At 45.1% G+C, this 24,737-nt stretch overlaps 1 protein-coding gene across 10 annotated transcripts in view; it reads left to right on the forward strand.

Moving 5' to 3' along the window:
* stxbp5a (syntaxin binding protein 5a (tomosyn)) overlaps positions 1 to 24,737 on the forward strand; it is a 222,771-nt gene that overhangs the window by 83,475 nt on the left and 114,559 nt on the right. For all 10 annotated transcript variants that reach the window (XM_067989326.1, XM_067989327.1, XM_067989330.1 and 7 more), the window contains exons 7-10: positions 5,701 to 5,784; positions 8,694 to 8,817; positions 9,562 to 9,640; positions 23,934 to 24,088. In XM_067989326.1, coding sequence (XP_067845427.1) covers positions 5,701 to 5,784; positions 8,694 to 8,817; positions 9,562 to 9,640; positions 23,934 to 24,088 — 442 coding nt within the window. The remainder of the gene's footprint in view (positions 1 to 5,700; positions 5,785 to 8,693; positions 8,818 to 9,561; positions 9,641 to 23,933; positions 24,089 to 24,737) is intronic.

The following is a 24,737-nucleotide window of genomic DNA, read 5'->3' on the forward strand; positions in this document are numbered from 1 at the left end:
TAATGAAATGTTGGCCTTTTTCTCAAGGGGGCTGGAATACAAAATGTAAGAAGTTACGCTGCAGTTGAATAGAGCCTTGGTCAGACCCCATCCTGAGTACCATGTTCAGTTTTGGATACCATTGGGGTAATTTTAACCCTTAAGAATGGGTGGGTGGGAGGTTAAAGTAGCAGCTTTTTGGAGAGGGACCGCAACCCGGCTCCAACGCGCCCACCTCCGGGTTTAACCCAGTTGCGTGCACAACAGAAACCCAGAAGTCCCGTCCCCACTTAAAGCCGGCGGGCTGATATTTAAAGGGACAATTCAGGTAGTTGAAACACTTTAGGTACTTAACTTTTTGTGGATTCTGCAACAGAAATGGATTTAACTACTCCTGAACGTATCTCCGGTGGCTTCTGAAACATGCCATTGAAACGGAGGCGAGTTGTACCCGAAGCTCATTTGGCCCTTTAAACCAGTGATTGACACATCTCAATAAAAGGTGAGGTATTGCAGCTGGGAACTCAGTTCTCTCAGACAAAGGTTTGGCTGGGAGTTCTTTGTGTTTAGACTGAGATTTCTTTGTGTTTAGACTGAGATTTCTTTGTCGAGGCTGAGAATTCTTGTGTTCAGGCAAATTTACCTACATTTTGGAGCCCCTCAAACTGACCAGATCAGGATGGGGGGTGCAGTGGAAATATTCCACAGTATATCTGAGGAGGAGGAAAATGAAGATGAGGAACCCAGTGGCGCACATTGCTATCCGTGATGCCAGGGATTCCCTCATCTCTAACTGGTTCTCATAATAAGGTGAACAAATTGAAGACTTTGAAATACTCAGGCCGTCTGGAACAACCACCACCCTCAACCCACCCTCCCGCCCCACCCTTTGCACAAAATAATCCTTCAACCACGCATACACCCATCACACACCCGCCCAAAGGGTGGCATCATGTCTATTCATGATGAAGCACATGAAAGGGTGAATTCACAAAAAGGACTCAATAAATGGCCATGACGTGGTGGTGATAATGATTAAATTTAATGTGCCATAAAAAAATAAAAAAAATTAACATCATAGTACACCAACCACCCTTGTGCATACCTTTGGTGAATTACAATTGCTTAGCCTTTCTCTTTCTACCACATCTATGTGGTGCATCCCCTGTGGCTTCAGCAGAGGAATTGGCAGGTTGTTCAGATCCCTGCCCTGACTGCTGAGATGCTTTCGGCCTGGCCAACGACCTCTGGGTTTTGGAGCCCGTGAGGGCCCCGCCAAAGCCTGCTCCCCGTGAGGGCCCTGCCAAAGCTTGCTCCACCTGCACCTGTGCAGGGGCAGACGGCCATCGGGAGAGGAGGCAGCATTGCAGTGCTGGTTGAGGAGGAGGAGGAAACGGGTGAGACATGGGAGCGCTTTGAATGGAGTCCCCATGTCTATGTCCCTGTTTGCTATCATCCCTTTCCCGGGCCAGTGCAACGTCACTCCCACCACTCTGCTGGCCAGCAGGCAGCCGAGCAGATGTGCTGCATTGTAAGGCCATGGCTAACTTATCTGTCTGCCTGTTTAAGGCGGCAGACATGTTGGCATCCAGAGTCCGATGTCATGGCCTACATGGCTCCGTTTGAGAGCCGTGCTTGAAGCTTAATGGAGGCTACCATTCGCTCCATCGCAGACATTCTTGCACTTACCTGCGCCACCAATCCACTAGAGATGGAGTTGGACTCCTCCATCCTCTCTGCTATTGTGGAGAATGCATGTGGCATTTTTTCCATTATCTCGCAAAGTTGCTGCTGATCCTCTATCATTCTCCTTCTCGACGATGGCCCCTGAGACTCAGCATCTATGTCCAGCTGAGCAGAGCTTGGAGAGGAGTGTGTCCCCCATGGCAGACAATTCACAGCTGCCCGTGCCACCAGTGTCTGCATGTGCACACTTGTGAATGGTGAATCATCACGTGACAACCCAACTAACTGTCTATCAGGACCCACCGAAGTGCGAGTACCTGCGCTGGTGCATGGCAATGTCCTGTGAGCACCCTCAGAAGGAATGACTTTTTTCCATTTCTGCTGATTCCCCGTGAAGGTGTGATGGCCCTGGAAGACAACAGAAAGCGATATTGATGATACATCGCAAAAGTGACAATCTTTCCAATGACTATACTGAGGTCTGGCACAGTTACATCATTGATAAAATCAATTCATCATGTGTGTGAAAGATGTTAAAGTTCTGTCACCAGCTATCTGCGGGTTGCCAGTCTCTCCATCTCTGATAGGCATGCGACAGTCTGACTTATTTCCATAGCTGCCTCCTCCACATCTGTCACCTTCACTATGTGGTGGGGCCACGTCCAGTTCTGCTCCTCTCCCTTATGTTTTGTGCTGTCTTCTATAAGGGGAGAAAGAACACATCTGTGAGTGACTGAAGGTGACGTTCACTCCATGAATGCATTGCTTTGGGTGAGGCTAACCATGAAAGAGATGCATCAGAGGGTGACTATCAGATAGATACATCACATTGCATCAGGATTGGGGTGAGTGACAGTGATGGGTGAATAAATGGGCAGTTGAGGAAGTGCATAGAAAGTGAAGGATGGTTGCTGCTGCTGACACTTAAGTGAGTGTGAGCAATTATGTGATGGGGTAGGCGTGCCAACACACAGTGACGGGGGAGTGGGGTGTTGAACAACACAGGATGTGGGTGAATCAGCAGCTATACTCCCTTTTCCTGACCTGGTTAGGTCATTAAAACGCTTCTTGCACTGAACCCAAGACCTGGGCACTGTGCTCCTGCTGCTCACCTCTTCTGCCACCTCCAGCCAAGCATCAGGTTTCTTCCTACCATCCATTGGAAACATTATCTCCCTCCTGGCTCTCATTGCAACCAGCACCACATCCAGGGAGGTAGGGGCAGCCTTTACTCTCCTGGACTCCATTTCTCCTTTCTCCTTCAAAATGTATTCTTGGACTGGCCTTTTAAATAGTGGGCTTTAAATCGTGTCATTTGGGTGCACAGTAGGCCCACTGTACAGCTTGGACTCGCAAAACCTGGAAGCCAAGGTAATTGACTGCAATCGAGAAATGATCGCAGAATTAAACGTGCTCACTTTGCCTCTGGGTTCCTCACGTGCAAATCCACCACCCGCTGACTTCCCACCACCATGTTAAAATCATGCCTCCTACCTCAGGAAGGACATATTGATTGGTCTTCGAAGGGGAGCAGCACAAATTCACGGGAATGATACCGGGGCTTAGAGGGTTAAAAATTATGAGGACAGGTTGCATAAACTTGGCTTATGTTCCCTTGAGCATAGGAGATTGAGGGGTGTTCTGATTGAGGTGTTCAAAATGTTAAAAGGATTCGATAGGGTAGATACAAAGAAACTATTTCCTCTGGTGGGGGAATCAAGAACAAGGGGACATAATCTTAAAATTATAGCCAGGTCATTCAGGAGCGAAATCAGGAAGCACTTTTTCACACAAAGGGTAATGGAAATCTGGAACTCGCTCCCCCAAAAGGTTGTGCACGCTAGGATAATTGGAGCGTTCAAGACGGAGATAGATAGATAGATTTTTGTTAGGTAAGAATATCAAGAGATATGGAGCAAAGATGGGTAAATGAGGTTGAGGTGCAGATCATCCATGACCTAATTGAATGGCGGAACAGACTGGAGGGGCTGAATGGCCTACTCCTGTTTCTGTGTTCCTCTAGAAAACTGTTACTGCCTTTAAAAAAAAATGATGTCATGATGTAAATCAGGAAATAGAGGGGATTGGGAATTACTTGAAACAGAGCGGCTACTAATGGGAAGTGTTCAGATTGAAGCTGGTGATCAGTGTGGTTCCCAGGGTACTGTGCTGGATCCTTTACTGTTTGTGATTTTTATCAATGATTTTGAGAACATTAGTAAAATTAAAATTGTAGATTCTTTGAAAATATGTGCAAGGGTAGGCAATAAGGAGTAGGTTGATAGGTTGTAAACAGATTTAGATTAAGTTAAGTGAATGGGCTCAGTAATTCCAATGTCATCTAATCTGGAGAAGTGCTGTGCTTCGCACATAGGGGCAGGTAACTTATGTCCATACCATGCAAGGGTGCCCATTTAAAAATAACCAAGCAGGAAAGGGCTATGGGGGTTGCCATTGACCAGTCCCCAAATGTTTGCAAGCAATGTGAGGTAGCTGAAGGAAAGTACTGCTAGGTCAAAGTACCGAACTAAGAGCACTACACTTAGGTTATGTGTACATCCACAATTAGAGTAGTGAGTACAGTTTTTGTCTCCAAATCTGGTAATGGGCATTGACTATTTGGAGAGGGTGCAAAGGAGGGCAACAAGAATGGTATCTGAATTTAGATCTTAGTGACGAGGACACGCATGGAGAGTTAGGATAATTGACCGGGAAAAACAAAGCTTGGAGGACTATAATGAAGGTTTTTTAAGAAGTCACATTGTTTCCTTGTCCTTTATTGCTGTTCATATCCATGTTGTCTCATTGAATCAGGTTGTGGCCACTCGTCCCCAAAGCTTCCACTGCTGAATTATGAACACTCCAGACTAATGGCTAGATCCAGGCCCCTCCTGTAATGATGGGCTAAGAAAACAACCTTACGTTACACCGATTAATTCTGATTCCCACTTCCATTTGGGGGGTATCGCAAGTTTATATCAGTTTGATCCGTCATACATTTCTTGTCTCATCGCTGAAACTATTTTCATACTATTCCAACTCTGCTATTAACCCTATTCTACACATGCTTATCCATCCAAGCCAGACAATTTCATTTTGTATCCTTCACCGGACATCAGTTCAGTGTTCCTCATTTCCATGTATGCTTGCAATCCAGAATTTTACTTCAATACGTAAAACAATGAGCAGGCCATTTTTTTCTGGTATCGCACAACAACATTGGTGTCTGTATTTGTTTACCTCATTTGGTTGGAGTTAAAATGACTTTTTTTATTCGTTCATGGGGTGTGGGCATCGCTGGCAAGGCCAGCATTTATTGCCCATCCCTAATGAAAAGGTGATGGTGAGCCGCCGCCTTGAACCGCTGCAGTCCGTGTGGTGAAGGTTCTCCCACAGTGCTGTTAGGAAGGGAGTTCCAGGATTTTGACCCAGTGACTATGAAGGAACAGCAATATATTTCCAAATGGGAGTTAAGACGCTGTTTGCAAACCAGGATGCTTTAGTATTGACCATATATGTTGGGAGAGAAAGCACAAAAGAAACCTTTATGTTGGGGAGGCGGGGGGAGTACCAGAGCAGATTTCGACATTAGGTTCATGGTTTGGTAGTGTAGATAAGAGCTTTTCTATTCATTTCCCGATTTTCTCTTCCCTCCTGAAGATGCCGACTGGTGCTTTATTCTGTCAGTGATGGAACTTCGGTGGTTCACCCAAGTGGCCATTCTTCACATGTGAACCTGTGCAGTGAACGTTGGCAGTCTGAGGGCCCAATCTGTCCTCACCCGATGCCCAGCCATATTTACATTGGCAGCTGGGTATGGCAGCATGGTAATCAAGTGGTAGCTTCAGTTGCTTAGAACCTCCCCTAGCCTAGGAGCACTGAGGACAATTGTAGCGCTCCAATTGCTCCTGTGGCTGAGATTGATCCTAGAACATTCCGGTCTGTCTGATGATAGACTTGTCCAACGAGGGACTGGAGGTAGGCTTTTGTTGGTTATAACGTTGACCCATCTTGTGTCCTATTCTGTCTCTACAGCTTTTAATTGGTTTCGAATCTGGAACTCTGGTATTGTGGGACCTTAAATCAAAGAAGGGAGAGTACAGATACAGCTATGATGAGGTAAGCACATGCTTGTGATAGAATGCATTTATATGAATTGAATAATTGGTGAGGAGCATTTGTAGTTTTCCTTGCAGTCTTCTTCGATACCTGGAAACATTTGACTTTTCCTCCACATGAGTAAGTCTGGAAACTATATTTGTCTCTTTCTATTGAAGACTTCTTCTCCTATTGCTCTATCTACTTGAGCTTTTTCTTTGATCGGTGGCATCAGTAGCAGGCTTGTTCCTCTCAGACACGTGAGGAGATATTTTCTCTTGCCATTAATTCTTGGGTCTTGAGGCATAAGAATTATTCTAACAGTTGAAAATTTTGTACCTCAACTCCACACCTTGAATCTATTGAACATAGGAAGTCCTTGCCTGTAACAGTTAGTGTTTGCAGAACCTTGCATCAGATGCTAACTTGGTTTTGTTTGAACGTTGTACAACATCTCGGGGACTGTTGAAGAAAGACTAGAAAAGTTGACAACAGTGCAGGTCTTCTAAAGTTGCAGCTCCCCTCATGGGTGACTTAAAAATCGCATCAAGTCACCACATCTGGTCTTACAAGAGAAAATGGATCAATAAATATCTGGAGAGACCGCTCCAGTTCTAGTCAACTTTGAATAACTTCTTTCTTAGGAGGCAAATCTTCATTGTTAAAAATGTTTCATTTGGTATTGAAATGGATTTGATCCAGGCCTAGGTGATTACAGAAGTCGTGATGGACACGCCGATGGTTGTCTCTGCATTATTAGAGGCACAGAGATCAAACTGATATTGGAAGGGGGGGGGTGTGGATATTCACTGCTTACGTCGATATATTAAGATTGGTATGCCCTGTCACCTGTAAACTTCCCTTATGGACTTTTCAATGTTAATTGTCCAAATGCCTGTCACACTTGTTATTGCCTGTGACACCTTTAGGTGGTGCTGTAATAGGGTTTTCCCATTTACAAGCACTTAGCCCTTCATGTTTTCCCCATCACAAGACTCCTGTACAATTCCCCTATTATAAACACTTGTTTTAAGTCTGTCACTAGGTGGCGGTGGAGAAGATTTTCCTCTCCTCTGTTCTGAATTGCCACCATGTGAATTATTATCGTGTTGAGGTGAGTAACCAGACGAGATCTTTGGTTTGGTTAAATTTTAACTCTCTATTTATATTTTTAATTCCCACTCCAAGTAATATTTCTCCCCAGAATTTATTCTCAGCCCTTCTTTACAGGGCCTCCAGTTACTGTCCACCCACATTCTCTCTTCAGCGCTTGAGAGAGACTTTCCATTTTAATCAGCGGTATTTAATACATCAGGATATTAGTATTTCAATATTTTTATTAACATCTTTTCAACTCCGTGGCCTATTCTTGGTCATTTCTGGTCTCTCGTGGCTGCTCAATGTCAGTGGCTCATTCTCTGCTGCTGATCCCAATGCGGCAGCTGCTCTTGGGCCGTTTACTTCTCATCCTCCTCCTTCACCCCACCACCAACTTGGGTGCACTAGGCCATGGCTCAGCTTACACCCAATATCCACCAGGCCTGCGCTCTGACGCTTTGGTGGCTGTTTTTTTTTTGGAGCTGCTTAGGGCCAAGGGCACGTACACTGCAGCACAAGATGAGCGCCGCCCCCTCCCTCCTCCGCGCCCCCCCCCCCCCACCATTCCTCATCCTCACCTCTTTTCATGCCCCCTGTTCTCGTCCTTCATCTCCCCCCTCCTCTAGGAGGCAGAGACAGAACAACACTGATAGAGAATGACAAAGAAACTGGGACTTGAGCATTGTCACAGGAGATTAATGACAAGAATGCATTGTGTGTTACATGGTATAATACACCATGTGTGTTACATGGTGTGATACTCCTGTATTGTATAATAATGCATGGTGTGTTACAATTCTGCTGTCATTATAAAATATTAAATTCTAAGTAGTGCTACAGGTTTCTGAGGCAACCAGTAGCACTATAGCAACCAATTTTGAGGCCCATAAAATAGTGCTACAGTATTTCTGGTTATATTATCAATCGCTTTCACTTTACACTAATGTGTCTCAACACCAGTTGTACCTTTCTAATCTCCGCTGGCTCAGTTGTGGTCTCCAATGCTTGCCTCTGAACATTGGGCACAATCATTTTCATTCAGACCTGACCATAGTTCTAATAAGGGAGTTAATATACTTGGATATAATTGAAAGGAATAAGGTCAGTTATAAGTATTACTCCAATGTTTTATTTAATTTCATGCCTTTCAAAACTTTTCCACGAGCAAACTGCCGTCTTTCCAAGGTTTTTAATCTTCATGCTCCTGTGAATATTTTTGAGTGAAAGACTCTATCTGTTCCAACCCCCCCCCACCCCGATCTCTCACTACCTGCACAATAACTTGCCTTTATATAGCATCTTTAACGTAGTAAAGTGACCCCAGGCATTCCACAGGTGTGTAATCAGACAGAAATTGACGCCAAGTTAAAGAAGGCGATATAAGGATGGGGAGGTAGGTTTTAAGGACGGTCTTGTAGGAGGAGAGAGGGGAACAGGTTTAGAGAACTGAAGGCATGGCCGCCAATGGTTGGATGAAGGGAGTGGGGGATGCACAAGAGGCCAGAGTTGGAGGAACGCAGAGTTTTTGGAGGGTTGCGGACTGGAGGAGGTAACGGAGATAGGATGGGGTGAGGCCACATAGTGAGAAAGATAGCTTGCTTTTCTGTTCCCCGCTGTCCATATGCTGGTCTATCAGGCTACCAGCAATTCAGACACTAACTTTTATATTGTTAGCATTTAGTTGTTTGTTCGATTTTTTTTTTTTGTTGAGCTGGGCTAATGTTAAATTGACGCGGTTATTTATGATCGTTACCAGTGTTCGTTCTTACTAATGCAAAACAAAGGTCAGATTTGCCTCCTGTTTACTAGTACAAAGGTTTTTTTTTATGCAGGCTATCCATTCTGTGGCTTGGCATCATGAAGGAAAACAGTTTGTTTGTAGCCATTCAGATGGCAGCCTTACTATCTGGAATGTAAAATCTCCCATCAGACCTGCACAGATTATTACACCACATGGTAAGTGCAACCTATTTGTATGGTCTAACCAGCCTATAGTGTATTACTTCAACTCATTCCCAGGAATTCTTGCTGGAAACTTCAATTTAAACAAAAGCCCTTCCCTCTAAGCTAATTGGGGTTGGGTGTCATTTGGGTGTTAATTTTTCTTTCATTCTGAGCCATTTGCTGTGTTTGTATCTTTGTATTGCATGTGCATTTCTGGTCACGTGGACTACAATCTAGCCCAGGTTGTCTTTCCTGTTCTTCCTGTGCCTAAATATAACCCATATTGCAGAGCAAACTCTCAGTCACTGCCTGATGGAAAACAGCAATTTCTTGGCTAAGGCGCATCTTGTCAAATCAAGAAAATAAAGCTCAGTGAAAGCATTTGTGCCATCTTGCAGGTGGCTACCCGCACATTGGGCACTACATGAATGGAATGAGCTGTAACTGCCTCGATGGGTCTTACCCAGTTGGAAGTCAAACGAGGAGATTTGTTCTAATTCCCAATTTGCTCAACTCTGTTTAGTAATAGTTCTTTGAGGTCTTCCTTCCAAATAAAATGAACAACTCCCCAGCTAGAGGCAATTCTTCCTTAATAAGGAAGGATGACCAACTGCTCCAGCATATCAGCTGTGCTAAATTACAGCATTGGGCTCTGCATGTTGTTGCCCAAGAGCATAGCGTTTTCATTGTATGCGTTGGTTTTGGAGAACAGACTGAACTAATCACCGCTCCAGTTAATCAAATCTTTGCTTTCAGGAAAGCTACCAAAAGATGGAAAGAAACCAGAGCCCTGCAAACCCATCCTAAAAGTGGAATATAGAACCTGTAAATCTGGGTAAGTGCTGACTCTGCTCTTCAAAAACGTTTTGGTGAATGTTCTGTACATCGAGTTGTCAGTTCTGAAAAAAAGTAAGAGTTTTCCATTTTGTATCTGCCAACAACAATTCCAAATCAATTAGAGAATTGGGTTGGATGTAACATGAAGCCCATTTCTCTGCCCCAATGTGATGCTTCCCTTTCCTGCATCGTGCTTGTGACTTGAAATGTACCCCCAAATTGTTGGCAGATTTATGCTCTTTACTGGCACTCACTAAGAACCAGGTGGAGATCTTTCCAACCATTCAAGGAGGCTACACATCACTCCTGGTTACATTCAAATCCAAGCCCCAAAATAATAGGACAGTACCACTGTCAATACCTGAAATTCTCAAATGGACTCCCAATGGCGCATCTGAGCAGGAATCTGGTGGGAGCCCGAAGGTTGAACTGAAGAGGTCACCTTCCTCCCTCTTCCCCCCCCCCCCCGTCCCTCCCCCAACTTGAGCATTACTGTGAGATTTCCACTTGGACATTGTCAGGGCCCTTTTCAACAGTAGTACATATTCTTAGCCACTGCTCCTTCTAGTCCCTGAAAATACTCAGTGTCGAAGTCCACATTGGGTTTGTGGAGAAATTTTAAAGAGTTCAGTGTGAAATATTAGAAATGTATTTATGCAAACAGTTAAATTAATGAACATTAAATGTTTTTGTCCCCTATTTCTCCCTGCCATCACTATACATACTCAATAAGTAACAGGTACAGAACGCACTAAAGGCCAATAATGTCATCCTGATGTAAAACCAGGTCAACCAGAGAAGAATTTAGGAGGATATTTAATTCATCCTGCGTCTCCAGATAGGATCAGGGAGCTATCACCCTACATTTCCAGATAGGAAAAGGGAACTACCATTCTACATCTCCAGATAGGATAAGGGAACTACCATTCTACATCTCCAGATAGAATAAGGGAACTACCATCATACATCTCCAGATAGGACGAGGGAACTACCATCATACATCTCCAGATAGGACGAGGGAACTACCATCATACATCTCCAGGTAGGATGAGGGAACTATCATCCTACGTCTCCAGATAGGATGAGGGAGCTATTCACTGTGTTGGACTATAGTCAGCTACCGGTAACTCACTGTTCCATGAGTGTAGTGTTCACAGAAGGAGAGGATTAGTGGATTTCAGTGTGACATCTGTTCAGTATTCAGAGTTCGTTTGTTTCTAAACTGAAAGATAAATGCCAGGTTATGGGAATGGCCTTGGGCACTTCAATACTATTGACACAATTGTTAGAATTGGCAGTACAGTTGTAATTTGTGGGTGTGTAAGCGTTGACTCATAAGTACAAACCATGACAAATTGTGGAAACATTGCTGCTGTCTTAAATCAAGCACATGCATGTGTTTTGGGGTGTAGGGTTTTGAGTTCAAAAATAGAATCTATCCAAAATAAAAGTAGTACTCTTTCATCAACAACCGTTCACCTATCAGGAACTTGGGGGTGGGGGAAGAGGGCAGTGGTGGTGGTTGGGGGAGGTGCAGAAGAGTGGAGACAGCAAAATTAACAGTCGTTATATAATTTTAACCTCTTTTATAATTGGTTGTAAGATCAGTGTTGTCTTGACTTTGAAGTTTGAGATGTTCAGTCCATATTAGTAGTGATGCATTCTCAGAATCAAAAGGATTCTGGTAATATTTGTCATGGGATCAGATTCTGTACATCAGGATTCTGTGGTATACCCTTTATGAGCAGCGAAGTTCCTAAACCTTAACACAAATCGTAGGGGAAAAGATCTCAAGAATGAATTGAAGGGATTTAAGGAATGTGCCTCTGGAAAAGTACAGTTTGACAGAGGACTGCCAGCCAGTAAGGATTTAGGAAAGGGAACTAGTTCTTACCAAACTTCTCAAAAATGATATTATCTTGGTGGAAAGAGGACTGCTACAGTAGATGGAACCACCACTGTCTGCCATAGTGGAGGGGTCCCCTTCTCCCCCAGGTGGATGATGGAAAATTTATGAAACAAGAATGCTATAATAATTTGATGAAGGTGATGGCAGATTACTGAACGAGTTGGAGTTAGTGAGGTGGAGCTGGGGAGGCCAGCAAAGAGGGTGTTGGGAAAAGCAATGTCCAGAGGTGACAAACATGTGAATGAGGGTTTCAGTGGCCATTGGGTAGGTGGGGGGGGTAAGCTCGGGACAGAGATGGGCTATGTTTTGGCCGTAGAGGTAGGCAGCCTTGATGAATTTGACTCCATGTTCAGGTCTAAGCAGGTCACTCGGGTTATGCACCATTAGGTTGAGCTTGGGCAGTTGTCCCAGGAAGGAGATGCAATTAGGGGCGACCTTTTGGCAGGTGTCAAACAAAATGGCCTTGTCAAATGCCAAGCTGCAAGAAATTCTGTGTCTTCCATACCTTCATAAGCAGTCAGTCAGTACAGTGCCAGTCCTGAATGGAGTGATGCTGGATTGATGAAGCGCGTTATCCTTACCATACAAATGGAAAGCTAAAACCCCATGATTATTGATAATATCACCAAGGGGAAACATATAGATGAGGAATGGAAAGAGGCCCAACGAAGGAACCTTGTGGCACACTAGCAGTGACTATGTGAGCATAGAGGACAAACCATTGAAGGAGAATTCAAAACTAGGGGCCATAAATATAAGATAGTCACGAATAAATCCAATAAGGAATTTAGGAGAAACTTCTTTACCCAGAGAGTGGTTAGAATGTGGAACTTGCTATCACATGGAGTGGTTGAGGCAAATAGCATAGATGCATTTGAGGGGAAGCTAGATAATGGGGGGGAAAGGAATAGAAGGATATGCTGATGGGGTAAAATCAAGTAGGGTGGGAGGAGGCTCGTGTGGAGCATAAACATCGGCATGGACTTGTTGGGCCGAGTGGCCTGTTTCTGTGCTGCAAATTCTATGTAATATGGGAGTGAATATTGACAGGGAATGTGCACTTCCAGTTGGGACCAGGCGCATGCATGAGACTCCCCTCCCCGCACTTCCAGGTGTAGCCTGCCAGCCGATTATACGCATGAGCACCGCGCTGGGCCTGCCGTAAAAGTCAAGCGCGGCCTGAGAGAATGATGCAGGTGGGGAAAAGAGAGAACCCAGCACAGGGAGGGGGAGAGAATTCATCTCCCCATGTGGATCATGTTCTCTCTCTTTCCTACGCCCCCCTTCTGTTGGATCTGGATCACGTTCTCCCTCCCCTCCCTTAGACTTGCATCATGTTCTCTCTCTTCTCCCCCCACCCCCCCCCCTCACCCCCCCACCGAACCGACAGCCTCCCCCTCCCCTCTGTTAGAGCATGAACGGCAGCGAGTTGATTTCTTGGAAGGCCCAGCGCATGCATGGCAACAGACATCAACAGAACAGACGAAATATAGAAGTACATGGGGGGAGCCGCGCATCATAAAAGGTGACCCACCCTCTTTCCCCCCCCCCCCCCCCCCCCCCCCAAACTTTCTGGCCAAAAAATCCATGAACCACACACAGTGGGAGTTTTTACAGATCATGTTGATAGTGTGCTATGCATGACCGCAGATTCACAATGACTGTCACATATTGGTGCTGTGCAGCCCTCTTAGCTACTTCATTCACCTGCTTGAACTTTTGGTTAGCCCTAAACCAGGGAAGTAGCTACTGTGCTGCTCCTCTGCCTGGCCATAGAACTGGTTTTGTGCCTCCTCACTGAGTTCTCTTACTATCTTGGTGCATGACACTTCAACGATTACCAGGGCCCACCAGCTCTTCCTGCTCTCTGCTGCTCTGGGATCCAAAGGGTGGGCAAGGGCCAAAATTTCATGAGAATCACTGTATAGCTTTTATAATGGCAGCAGTCAGCTCTCAAAGAAGTTCAAGGAAACACTGTGATACTGAAGAGCAGCAAAACCTTATGATGCACAAGTCAGTTGGTTGTCCTTTGTATCCCTCAAAGGTTCTGAATATTTACTGAAAGAAGCACCTGAGCAGCCTGATGCCTCCAGAAGGACCCTTCCTGCACCTGATCCACCCATTCTGTCATGGCATCTTTTGATTACTCAAGAAACACCTCAGATACACGCATTCAGGGAGGTGGTATTACTGACAAAGAGCAGGTATTACAGGTGGATCCCAGAGCAGCAGAGAGCAGGAAGAGCTGGTGGGCAAATTTGAGGAGACATCTGTCTCTCTCCAGAGGAGACATAGCAAGGGGCCTGAACTGAAGATTCTAAGACCAAGATCTCAGGGACCTAGGTTGTTGAAGATCAATGATTCAGGAGCATTGGTCTCACATGCAGGCAGTGGAGACAGTCTCTTCTCTCATGGTGTTGATGATGGGACAATTGAAGGAGTCCAGAACCCACAGCTGCAATGCAATGAGGGAGGCAGGACATGAAGTGAGGATGACCCTGGTGGCGATCAATGTAGCCACCAGCCAGACACGAGGAGGAGGGTTCCATAGATGGAAGTCTTACAAAGTAGCCTTGACTGCTCAGAAACTGCAGTTTCAACATAGTAGACTTGACTCCCAGTCAAATCTGTGTTCCAGAATCACACCCCTGTGTGCTTGCATTTAGCCCCCCACCCCTGGTGGGTGCACCACCAGCAGAAGCAGGGCCACAGAAGGGTTATGGGAAGGAAAGCATGACAGAAATGGAGGTCGTCAGTCCTGGTGCAGTTTTGGCTGAGGGGCCCTGCCCCACTTCGTTTGCCAGACCACCACCCAAAAATAGGTGGTTTTCATTTTTAAAAAATCCAGGCCTTTGTCAGAGAAAGTTGTGAACAGTCTGCTGCTCAGACCACACCTTGACTCCCTTATGCACTGCCGGTCACTGAAGCACAAGGGAGCTACTGATGTGCTGTGGGCAGTGCAGAGCAAAGCCACAAGGAGGATTGCTAGTGCAGGAGAAGAAAACATAGATTCAAATGTAGGAATGATATCAAGAAATCATTCTTTACACAGAGGGATCAACACTTGATTCAAGGCAAGTTAAATGGCCTTGCTCATTCACAGTTATCTTGTGATCTCTCTTGAATGAGGAAGAAATGGAGCAATGGAAGAGGATGAGCAGCATTCATAGATACACATAGCCCAACTGGCAGGACAGCTGTAGGAATTAAGAGGAGGCATTGTGCAGTTTGTGTTGCCTACAATTCCCAACAGCTATCATATTCCAAAAGACGCTGTGGAGTAGAAGGCAATGCAGCTGTCCATTGGCCCCGTGCCTGTCTGCCAATTTTCCTGCAACTCCATGTTTGAACCTCTCCGATTAGATTTCGGCCATAATCAAAGTAATTCATGACACCCTCTGTGACTGTGACCGTGGTGCACTATCCTCCTTCATCTTTATTTCAGCAGCTTTTAATATGGTTGACCACACCATCCTGCTTCAATGTCTCTCCTCCATTGTCCAGCTGAGTGGGAATGCCCTTGCTTTGTTCCACTATTACCTGTCCAGTCATAGCCAGAGAATCTCCTGCAATGACATTTCTTCCTGCCCCTGCACAGTTACCACTGGAGTCCCTCATGGATCTATCCTTGGCTCCATCCTATTTCGCATCTACACGCTGCCCCTTGGTGACATCATCCGAAAACACAACGTCGACACCCAGCTCCACCTCACCACCACCTCTCTTGACCTCTCCACTGCCTCTGCATTGTCAGACTGCATGTCCAATATCCAGTCTTAGATGAACTGCAAATTCTTGCAATTAAACATTGGGAAAACCGAAGCCGTTGTTTTTGGCCCCCGCCACAAACTCCGTTCCCTCGCTATCGATTCCATCCCTCGTCCTGGTCACTGTCTCAGGCTGAAACAGTCTGTGTGCGACCATGGCATCTTATTTGACCCTGAGCTGATCTGCTGACCCCATATCCTCTCCATCATAAAGACCATCTACTTCCACCTCTGCACATCGCCCATCTCAGCCCTTAATTCAGCTCATCTGCTGCTGAAACCCTCATCCATGCCTTTGTTATCTCCAGAATCGACTATTCCAATGTTCTCCTGGCCGGCCACCCATCTTCCACCATCTATAAACTTGAGCTCATAGAAAACTCTGGTGCACGTTTCCCAACTTGCAGCAAGTTCCGTTCACCCCTGTGCTTGCAGACCTACATTGGCTCCCCGGTCCACTAATGCCTTGATTTTAAAATTCTCATTCTCGTGTTCAAATCCCTCCATGGCCTCACCCCTTCCTATTATTGCGACATCTTCCACCCCTATAACCCTCCAACAACTCTACATTCCTCAAACTCTGGCCTCTTGTGCATCCCCCATTCCCTTTGCCCCACTACTGGCGGCCGTGCTTTCAGCCATTTAAGCCCTAAGCTCTGGAATTCTGAACCTCTTTACCCCTCTCTCCTTTTTAAAGATGCTCCTCAAAACCTACCTCTTCAACCAAGTTTTTAGCCACCCATCCTAATATCTCTTTCATTGACTCGGTGTCAGTTTTCATCTGATTGCACTCCTGTGAACTGCCTTGAGACGGTTTCCGACATTAAAGACGCTATACAAATGCAAGTTGATATTGTTGCCATGTTACAGCTCTCTGAATAATTGTGCCTGGAATGCACAAGATGGTAGGACGATATTCTGTCCACCTTACTACACATTTTGCCTTAAATAGTCCCTCAATGCAGTTGTATGCCCATACTGACCAGTGACCGTTGGGAAAATTTCAGCAGAGCTCCCTCCTCATAAAGAAGAAAAAAAGGAAACCATGTTGCCCTGTTCCAGTCGGCAGACTAGATACATGTTTTTGATGGCCATCTGTGTGTAAGCACTGCACGTTATCACCTCTAATATTAGCACTTGGACATTGTAAGCGCTGTGTTGTCTGAAATCGGTAATGTTAGCACTGTGCCATGTCTGACACTGACTGGATCAAATTACACGTTGTAGAAAGAGTGTAGTGCCATGGAGGTGGAAGAGGATGGTGTCTTTTACCGTGTTAAAGGCTACAGAGAGGATGAGGAGGATAGCATACTATATTACGCCACCATTCAATGCTAACTCAGACCCTCTGCTCTGCTTCCCTACTGCCATACCACTTATTTTCTACTTCTTTGCAAAGTGCACCACACTTGCACAGAATGCCGCTCGGTGACTTCAACCAAAGGGCGAGACTGAAACCGGATTGACAGGATTCAAACAGGGAGTGGAGTTGGGTGGCAACCACACATTTTGGAACCTTGGAAAGGAAAAGGGATGTTGGAGAGGGCAATAATAAGAAAATAAATTTGTTTTATTTATGAGAAGCAAATGAAATATATATTTAAAAAAATTAACGGGATGTCTCCTGTCAAAATGCATGTCAAAAATTGACAAAATCCTTGCAGATAATTGGGAAGGTGGTTGGCTGAATTGTGGGGGAATGGAGGTTTAATTGTACCTAGATTTTCAAAAAGCTTCTGACAGTGTCCAATATCAGAGATTAACAGGGAAGAAAGTTCAAGGAGAGTGCTGGACAGAATATTTATTTTTTTAAAGAAAGAGTGTTGGCTTAAATTGGACTTGAAAGAAGGTAAAGAATTCTGAGTGGAGTGCCCCAGTGGTTGGCCTCAGGCCTGCATAACACTACAGGTGACTTTGAGGATGTGAGAAGTAGATTCTGAGATTGCTGATTTGTATGAATGTTGGGGGCGGAACAAAGAATGAGGAGGCCAACAACTAAATTCCGAAGGCTTGAATCCATTGGGCAAGTACATACATGCAGTTCAGCATTGAGAAATATAAAATTATTGAGCTTGTTGAGTGCTCCAGGGATGCAGTATAATGATCAGTACAGGGAGTCGGAGCTTGTTGTGTTTCAGTATAGCAGCAAACAGGCTGGAAATGATCATTGTCACCATAAATCAAAAAATACTCGTGAGAGATTCTGTTTGTTTTCCCTCTCTCACTCTTATTCTCTTTGTTTGTCTCCTCTCCTCTCTCTCTTTCCTGCCTCTCTTCCCACACGCTCCCCTCTTTCCTCCTGCGCTCCCGCCCCTCTCTTTCCCCCCCCTCTCTCTTCCACCCCCCCTCTCTCTTCCACCCCCCCTCTCTCTTCCACCCCCCCTCTCTCTTCCACCCCCCCCTCTCTCTTCCACCCCCCCCTCTCTCTTCCACCCCCCCCTCTCTCTTCCACCCCCCCCCCTCTCTCTTCCACCCCCCCCCCTCTCTCTTCCACCCCCCCCCTCTCTCTTCCACCCCCCCCCCTCTCTCTTCCACCCCCCCCCCCTCTCTCTTCCACCCCCCCCCCTCTCTCTTCCACCCCCCCCCTCTCTCTTCCACCCCCCCCCCTCTCTCTTCCACCCCCCCCCCTCTCTCTTCCACCCCCCCCCCTCTCTCTTCCACCCCCCCCCTCTCTCTTCCACCCCCCCCCTCTCTCTTCCACCCCCCCCCTCTCTCTTCCACCCCCCCCCTCTCTCTTCCACCCCCCCCCTCTCTCTTCCACCCCCCCCCCCTCTCTCTTCCACCCCCCCCCCTCTCTCTTCCACCCCCCCCCCTCTCTCTTCCACCCCCCCCTCTCTCTTCCACCCCCCCCTCTCTCTTCCACCCCCCCCTCTCTCTTCCACCCCCCCCTCTCTCTTCCACCCCCCCCTCTCTCTTCCACCCCCCCCCCTCTCTCTTCCACCCCCCCCTCTCTCTTCCACCCCCCCCTCTCTCTTCCACCCCCCCCCTCTCTCTTCCACCCCCCCCTCTCTCTTCCACCCCCCCCTCTCTCTTCCACCCCCCCCTCTCTCTTCCACCCCCCCCTCTCTCTTCCACCCCCCCCCCCCCCCCGTCTGTGTGTCTCATTCATAGGAACATAAGGACAGGAGTAGGCCATTTCGCCCCTCAAGCCTGTTCCACCATTCCATGAGATCATGGCTGATCTGTGACCTAACTCCATATACCTGCTGTAACCCCATATCCCTTAATACATTTGGTTAACAAAAATCTATAGATCTCTGATTTAAAATTAACAATTGAGCTGGCATCAACTGCCGTTTGAGGAAGAGAGTTCCAAACTTTTACCACCCTTTGCGTGTAGAAGTGCTTCCTAACTTCACTCCTGAAAGTCCTGCCTCTAATTTTTAGCCTCTGTCTCCTATTCCTAGGCCCCCAACCAGCGGAAATAGTTTCCCTCTATTTCAGGGAATACAACCCTAGTTTGTGTAATCTCTCCTTATAATTTAACCCTTGGAGTACAAGTAGCATTCTAGCAAATCTACACTGGACTCCCTCCATGGCCAATATATCCTTCCTTTAAGTGTGGTGCCCAGAACTGAACACTGTACTCCAGGTGTGGTCTAACCAGGGATTGTATAGCTGTAGCATAACTTCCACCCCCTTGTATTCTTGTCCTCTAGATAAGGAGGCCAGCATTCCACTAGTCTTTTTGATTATTTTCAGTACCTGTCCATGACATTTTAATTATCTACCTACATGGACCCCTAAGTCTTTTTGGACCTCTAATGTTTCAAGCTTTTCACCATTTGGAAAGTGCTCTGATCTATCCTTTTTAGGTGCAAAGTGGATGACCTCACACTTGCCTACATTGAAATCCATTTGCCACAGTTTTGCCCATTCACTTAATCTATTAATATCACTCTATAATTTTATGCTTCCATCTACACTGTTTACGGTGCTGCCTATCTTTGCGTCATCGGCAAACTTGGATATGTGGCTCTCTATTCCGTCATCTAAGCCGTTAATAAATACAGTGAATAGTTGTGGCCGCAACACAGATCCCTGTGGGACACCACTAGTCATATCCTGCCAATTTGAGTAACTGCCCATTATTCTTGCTCTCTTTCTCCTGCTGCTCAGCCAATTTCCTAACCAGGTCAATAATTTGCCCTCAATTCCATGAGCTTCAACTTTTTCTAACAGTCTCTTATGAGGGACTTTATCGAATGCCTTCTGGAAATCCATGTAAACAACATCCATAAACATTCCCCTGTTCACTACTTTAGTCACCTCTTCAAAAAAATTCAATCACATTCGTCAGGCATGACCTACCCTTTACAAATCCATGCTGGCTCTCTCTGATCAGCTGAAAATTTTCAAGGTGTTCAGTCATTCTATCCTTAATTATAGACTTTAGTAATTTCCCTCCAACAGATGTTAGGCTAACTGGTCTATAATTCCCTGGTTTCCCCCTCTCGCCTTTCATGAGTAGTGGAGTGACATATGCAATTTTCCAATCTAAAGGTTCTGGAATTGAGAAAACTTTGGAAGATTATAGTTAGGGCATCTGCAATGTTCTTACCTACTTCACTTAAAACCCTGGGATGGAAACCATCTGATCTTGGGGATTGGTCACTTTTTAGTGCCATTATTTTCTTCCTTACTGTTAATTTGCTTACATTAATTATGGTGAGTCCCCATCCCTGACTCAAAGTTAGTTTCCTTGGGGCGTCTGGCGTGCTATCCCCTTCCTCTCCTGTAAATACTACCGCAAAGTAATTATTTAACATGTCTGCCATTTCCTTATTTTCATTTACAGTATCACTTATCAATTCTTAAGGGGCCCATGTTGCTCTTGACCACCCTATTTTTGTAAAAAAATTTTGTGTTGATTTTGATATCCCTTGCAAGTTTCTTTTCACACTCCCATTTTGTTGCTCTTACTATCTGTTTTGTCACCCTTTGCTGTTCTTTGTATCTCTCCTAGTTGCCAGGATCTGTGCTATTTTTTGCATTTTCATATGCTTTCTCGTTTAATTTTATGTTGTCACTTATCTCTCTTGTCGTCCATGGCTGTTTTTTTTGGCAAGTAGAGCTCTTGCCCCTTTAGGGGTATAACCTGATTCTGTATCACGTTAAATTCTTTTGTGAACACCTCCCACTGATCTTCTGTCATTTTACCCATTAAAAGATTTGCCCAGTTTACTGTGGACAGTCTCTGTCTCATCCCGTTGAAGTCGTCCTTACCTAAATTTAGAATCTAAGTAGCTGTTTACAGGTTTCTCCCTTTCAAACACAACATTGAATTCGATCATATTATGATCGCTATTAGATAAATGTTCACGCATCGTTAGGCTGTTAACTAAATCCAGCTCATTACTCATTATTATCGCTGGGTATTCTGCGGCGAGTGACTCACCTCCTGACTCCCCAAAGCCTTTCCACCGTCTATAAAGGCACAAGTCAGGAGTGTGATGGAATGCTCTCCACTTGCCTGGATGAATGCAGCTCCAACAACACTCGAGAAGCTCGACACCATCCAGGACAAAGCAGCCCGCTTGATTGGCACCCCATCTACCACCCTAAACATTCACTCCCTTCACCACCGGTGCACAGTGGCTGCAGTGTGTACCATCCACAGGATGCACTGCAGCAACTCGCCAAGGCTTCCTTGACAGCACCTCCCAAATCCGCGACCTCTACCACCTAGAAGGACAAGAGCAGCAGGTACATGGGAACAACACCACCTGCACGTTCCCCTCCAAGTCACACACCATCTCTACTTGGAAATATATCACCGTTCCTTCATCGTTGCTGGGTTAAAATCCTGGCACTCCCTTCCTAACAGCACTGTGGGAAAACCTTCACCACACGGACTGCAGCGGTTCAAGAAGGCGGCTCACCACGACCTTCTCAAGGGCAATTAGGGATGGGCAATAAATGCTGGCCTCGCCAGCGACGCCCACATCCCATGAACGAATAAAAAAAATTAAAACTAATATGGCCTGCCCCCTTGTTGGTTCTAGGACATATAGTTGCAGAAAGCTGTCAAACATACTCGAGAAATTTGTTACCTTTCTGACATGAGCTTGTTTGCCTATCCCAATCTATATGAAAGTTAAAATCCCCTATTAAAACCACGCTGCCTTTGCTACATGCTTGTCTAGTCTCTGCATTTATACACTCTGCTACCAGGAGGCCTATGCACAACTGCAGTCTTAAATCCTTTTCCATTTCTTAATTCTGTCCATAAAGTCTCCTCTGCATGCTTACCTCTTGTTATATCTTCTCTTATCATTGAAGTAATTTCATTCTTAATCACTAAGGCTACTCCTCCCCCTCTACCAGTTTCCCTATCCTTCCTGTAGACCTTATAATCTGGCATATTCAGTTCCCAGTCCTGACTGTCTTGCAGCCATGTCTCAGTTATGGCCACCATGTCGTACCCTCTAAGTTGAATTTGTGCCTGTAATTCATTCAATTTGTTCCTTATACTCACTGCGTCTGTATGAAGGACCCTTATTCTGGCCGCACACCCTAACCTAAAACTGTTTTTCTCACACATTTCTTATTTCTCTCTCCTTTATCTATAGTGCCCAAAGCACATTTTCTGACTATTACTCTACTCTCTTCCTTTTCGTTTGTTTTAGAATTATTATTTATGCTACCTTTTCCACCTGAGCCCTCCCCCCTGCCTATTTACTAGTTTGTTTCTCTCTCTGTCTTTCTGTGTCTCCCTCTCTCCACTCCCCCTCTGTCACTGTCTCTCTCTCTTGCTTCCTCCTTTGTCTCTCTCTGCTAAATATTTGTCTAGTTCCTTCAAATTCAGACACGCCTTGCCTTTCTGAGCAATCTGTTCAATGTATTCCTTACCCCCTGTGTAAAATAATTAAATCTAAACTGTTCACTGTCGCTATTCTGAGCTTGAGTCCATGTACAATTTGTGACTACATCAAACATATTATCAGGGTACAGTTCATCTTTACCACTTATAATGTTAAACATAACAATAAGGTCTCTCTGAGCTGCCTTTTCTCTACTGCAAATATTTCCCATTTCTGGAGCTGTCCTTGTAGCTCAGGTGCTAATCAGTTTAGTTACCCTTCACTGTGCCCTCTCCAGTGCCAGGATTCCCTCGTACACTCATCATAATTTTACACAATACTGCAGGTGGTGCTGGGCTGGTGCTTTGGATAAGTTTATTTTCACTTTTTTGATCTTTGATCTGTCCCTCTGACTATGCACCCAAAGGTATTGGCTGCTATTTCAGGACTAACATCAGCTCACAGCGTGATGCTTTCATGAGTTAATAGACAGACTGGTGAAATGGGCCGACACATGTCAGATGCAATTTAATGCGTATAAGTGTGACGTGATGCACTTTAAGAGGAACAACATGGAGAGGCAGTATAATCTAAATGGTACTATTTTGAGGGGGGTGCAAGAGCAGAGGGACCAGGGGGTGCTTATTCACAAATCTTTGAAGGTGGCAGGGCAAGTTGATAAGGCAGTTGAGAGAGCGTATGGGATACTTGCTTTGTAAATAGGGGCATTGAATACAAAAACAAGGAACTCATACTAAACCTTCACAAATCACTGGTTAGGCCTCGGTTGGAGTATTTGTACAATTCTTAGCACCACACTTTAGGAAGGATGTCAAAGCCTTGGAGAGGGTACAGAGGAAGTTTATCGGGATGATACCAGAGATGAGGGACTTCAGTTATGTGCAGAGATTGAAGAAGCTGAGATTGTTTTCCTTAGAGCAGAGGAGATCTAATAGAGGTATTAAAAATTATATGGGGTTTTGATAGAGCAAATAGGGAAAAACTGTTTCCTCTCCGAAGTGGGTCAGTAACCAGAGGTCATAGATTTAAAATAATGGGCAAAAGAACGAGAGGGAAAATGAGGAGAAATGTTTTCACACAGAGGGTTATTAAGATCTGGATGCATTACCTGAAAGGTGGAAGCAGATTCCATAGGAACTTTCAAAAAGCTCTTGGACAAGTACTTGAAGAAGACTAATTTGCAGGGTTATGGGGAAAAAGCTGGGGTGTGGTACTAAATTGGATATCTCTTTCAAGGAGCCAACAGAGGCATGATGGGCCGAATGGCGGCCTCCTGTGCTGTGAGATTCTGTGATTCCATGATTGTGTATATTGAAAATCTCTACGAATGTCAATATTTGGGTTTAACCTGTCTACAGAGACCGAACGACATTCTGTGTACACATTGATTATATTGCTAAATTACCCTTTCAAAAATGTTAAGCATCCATTTCCTAACTGCCATCTTATTAAAGGCAAATAGTTACATAATGCTTCAGAACATAATTTTGTGAAGTGATTGTTGATCAATTCTACGGAAGTACTTTTCATATTGGTTAACCATGTTCTCCACAAAGTTAATTAGCATAGAAAGCTATTGGAAAGTCTTCTCTTCAGGATATTACATCGAGTTGTATCCCAAGAATAACATACTCATTGCTTGCTTTGAGACATGGGCCTTCCAGTAGCTATAACCTACCAGTAGCATAAAATATTAGTTTGGGATTTCACTGTTTCATATCACTCTAGCATAGAAAATTAGATCTTAACACATGCTTGGTTCCAACTAATACTTATAATTTTTGTTTCCAGAGATCCTTTCATCATTTTTTCAGGAGGTCTGTCCTATGATACTGTAGGGAGAAGACCATGCTTGACAGTGATGCATGGGAAGAGCACTGCAGTACTTGAAATGGACTATCCGATTGTTGACTTTCTCACCCTCTGTGAAACGCCATATCCTAGCGGTAGGTTTGCCCAGTTACCCACTTTGTACCAGCTATGACAGTTTTGCGTTCTGGACTCAATCTTCCCGCAATTCACGAAAATAAAAATCAATCACAAATGTATTTACATTTCATAGACAAATTGCATTTGAAGTTTAAACGTGGTGACTGAATCTCATTTGTGACACATTCTGGATGTAAACTATTCACATAGGAAAGTAAAGGACTTGCATTTCTGTAGTGCCCTTCATGACCTCAGGATGTCCCGAAGTACTTTTGAAGTGTAGTCACTGTTGTAATGTCGGGAAAAGCAGCAGCCATTTTATGCACAGCAAGCTCCCACAAACAGCAATGAGATACTTGAACAGGTAATCTGTTTTTGGTGATTTTGGTTGAGGGATTGGTCATGTCACCGGGGAGAACTCCCCTGCTCTTCTTCCAATAGTGCCATGACATCTTTTACGTCCACCTGAGAGGGCCGACGGGGCCTCGGTTTAAAGTCTCATCTGAAAGCCGGCTCCTCCGACAGTGCAGCACTCCCTCAACACTGCACTGGAGTGTTAGCCTCGATTATGTGCTTAAGTCTGTGGAGTGGGGCATGCACCCCTTGGCCTTCTGACTCAATCGTAAGAGTGCTACCACTGAGCGAAGGCTGACATCAATATAAAAA

Source organism: Heptranchias perlo, chromosome 8, assembly GCF_035084215.1.
Source record: "Heptranchias perlo isolate sHepPer1 chromosome 8, sHepPer1.hap1, whole genome shotgun sequence".
Classification (NCBI taxonomy): Eukaryota; Metazoa; Chordata; class Chondrichthyes; order Hexanchiformes; family Hexanchidae; genus Heptranchias; species Heptranchias perlo.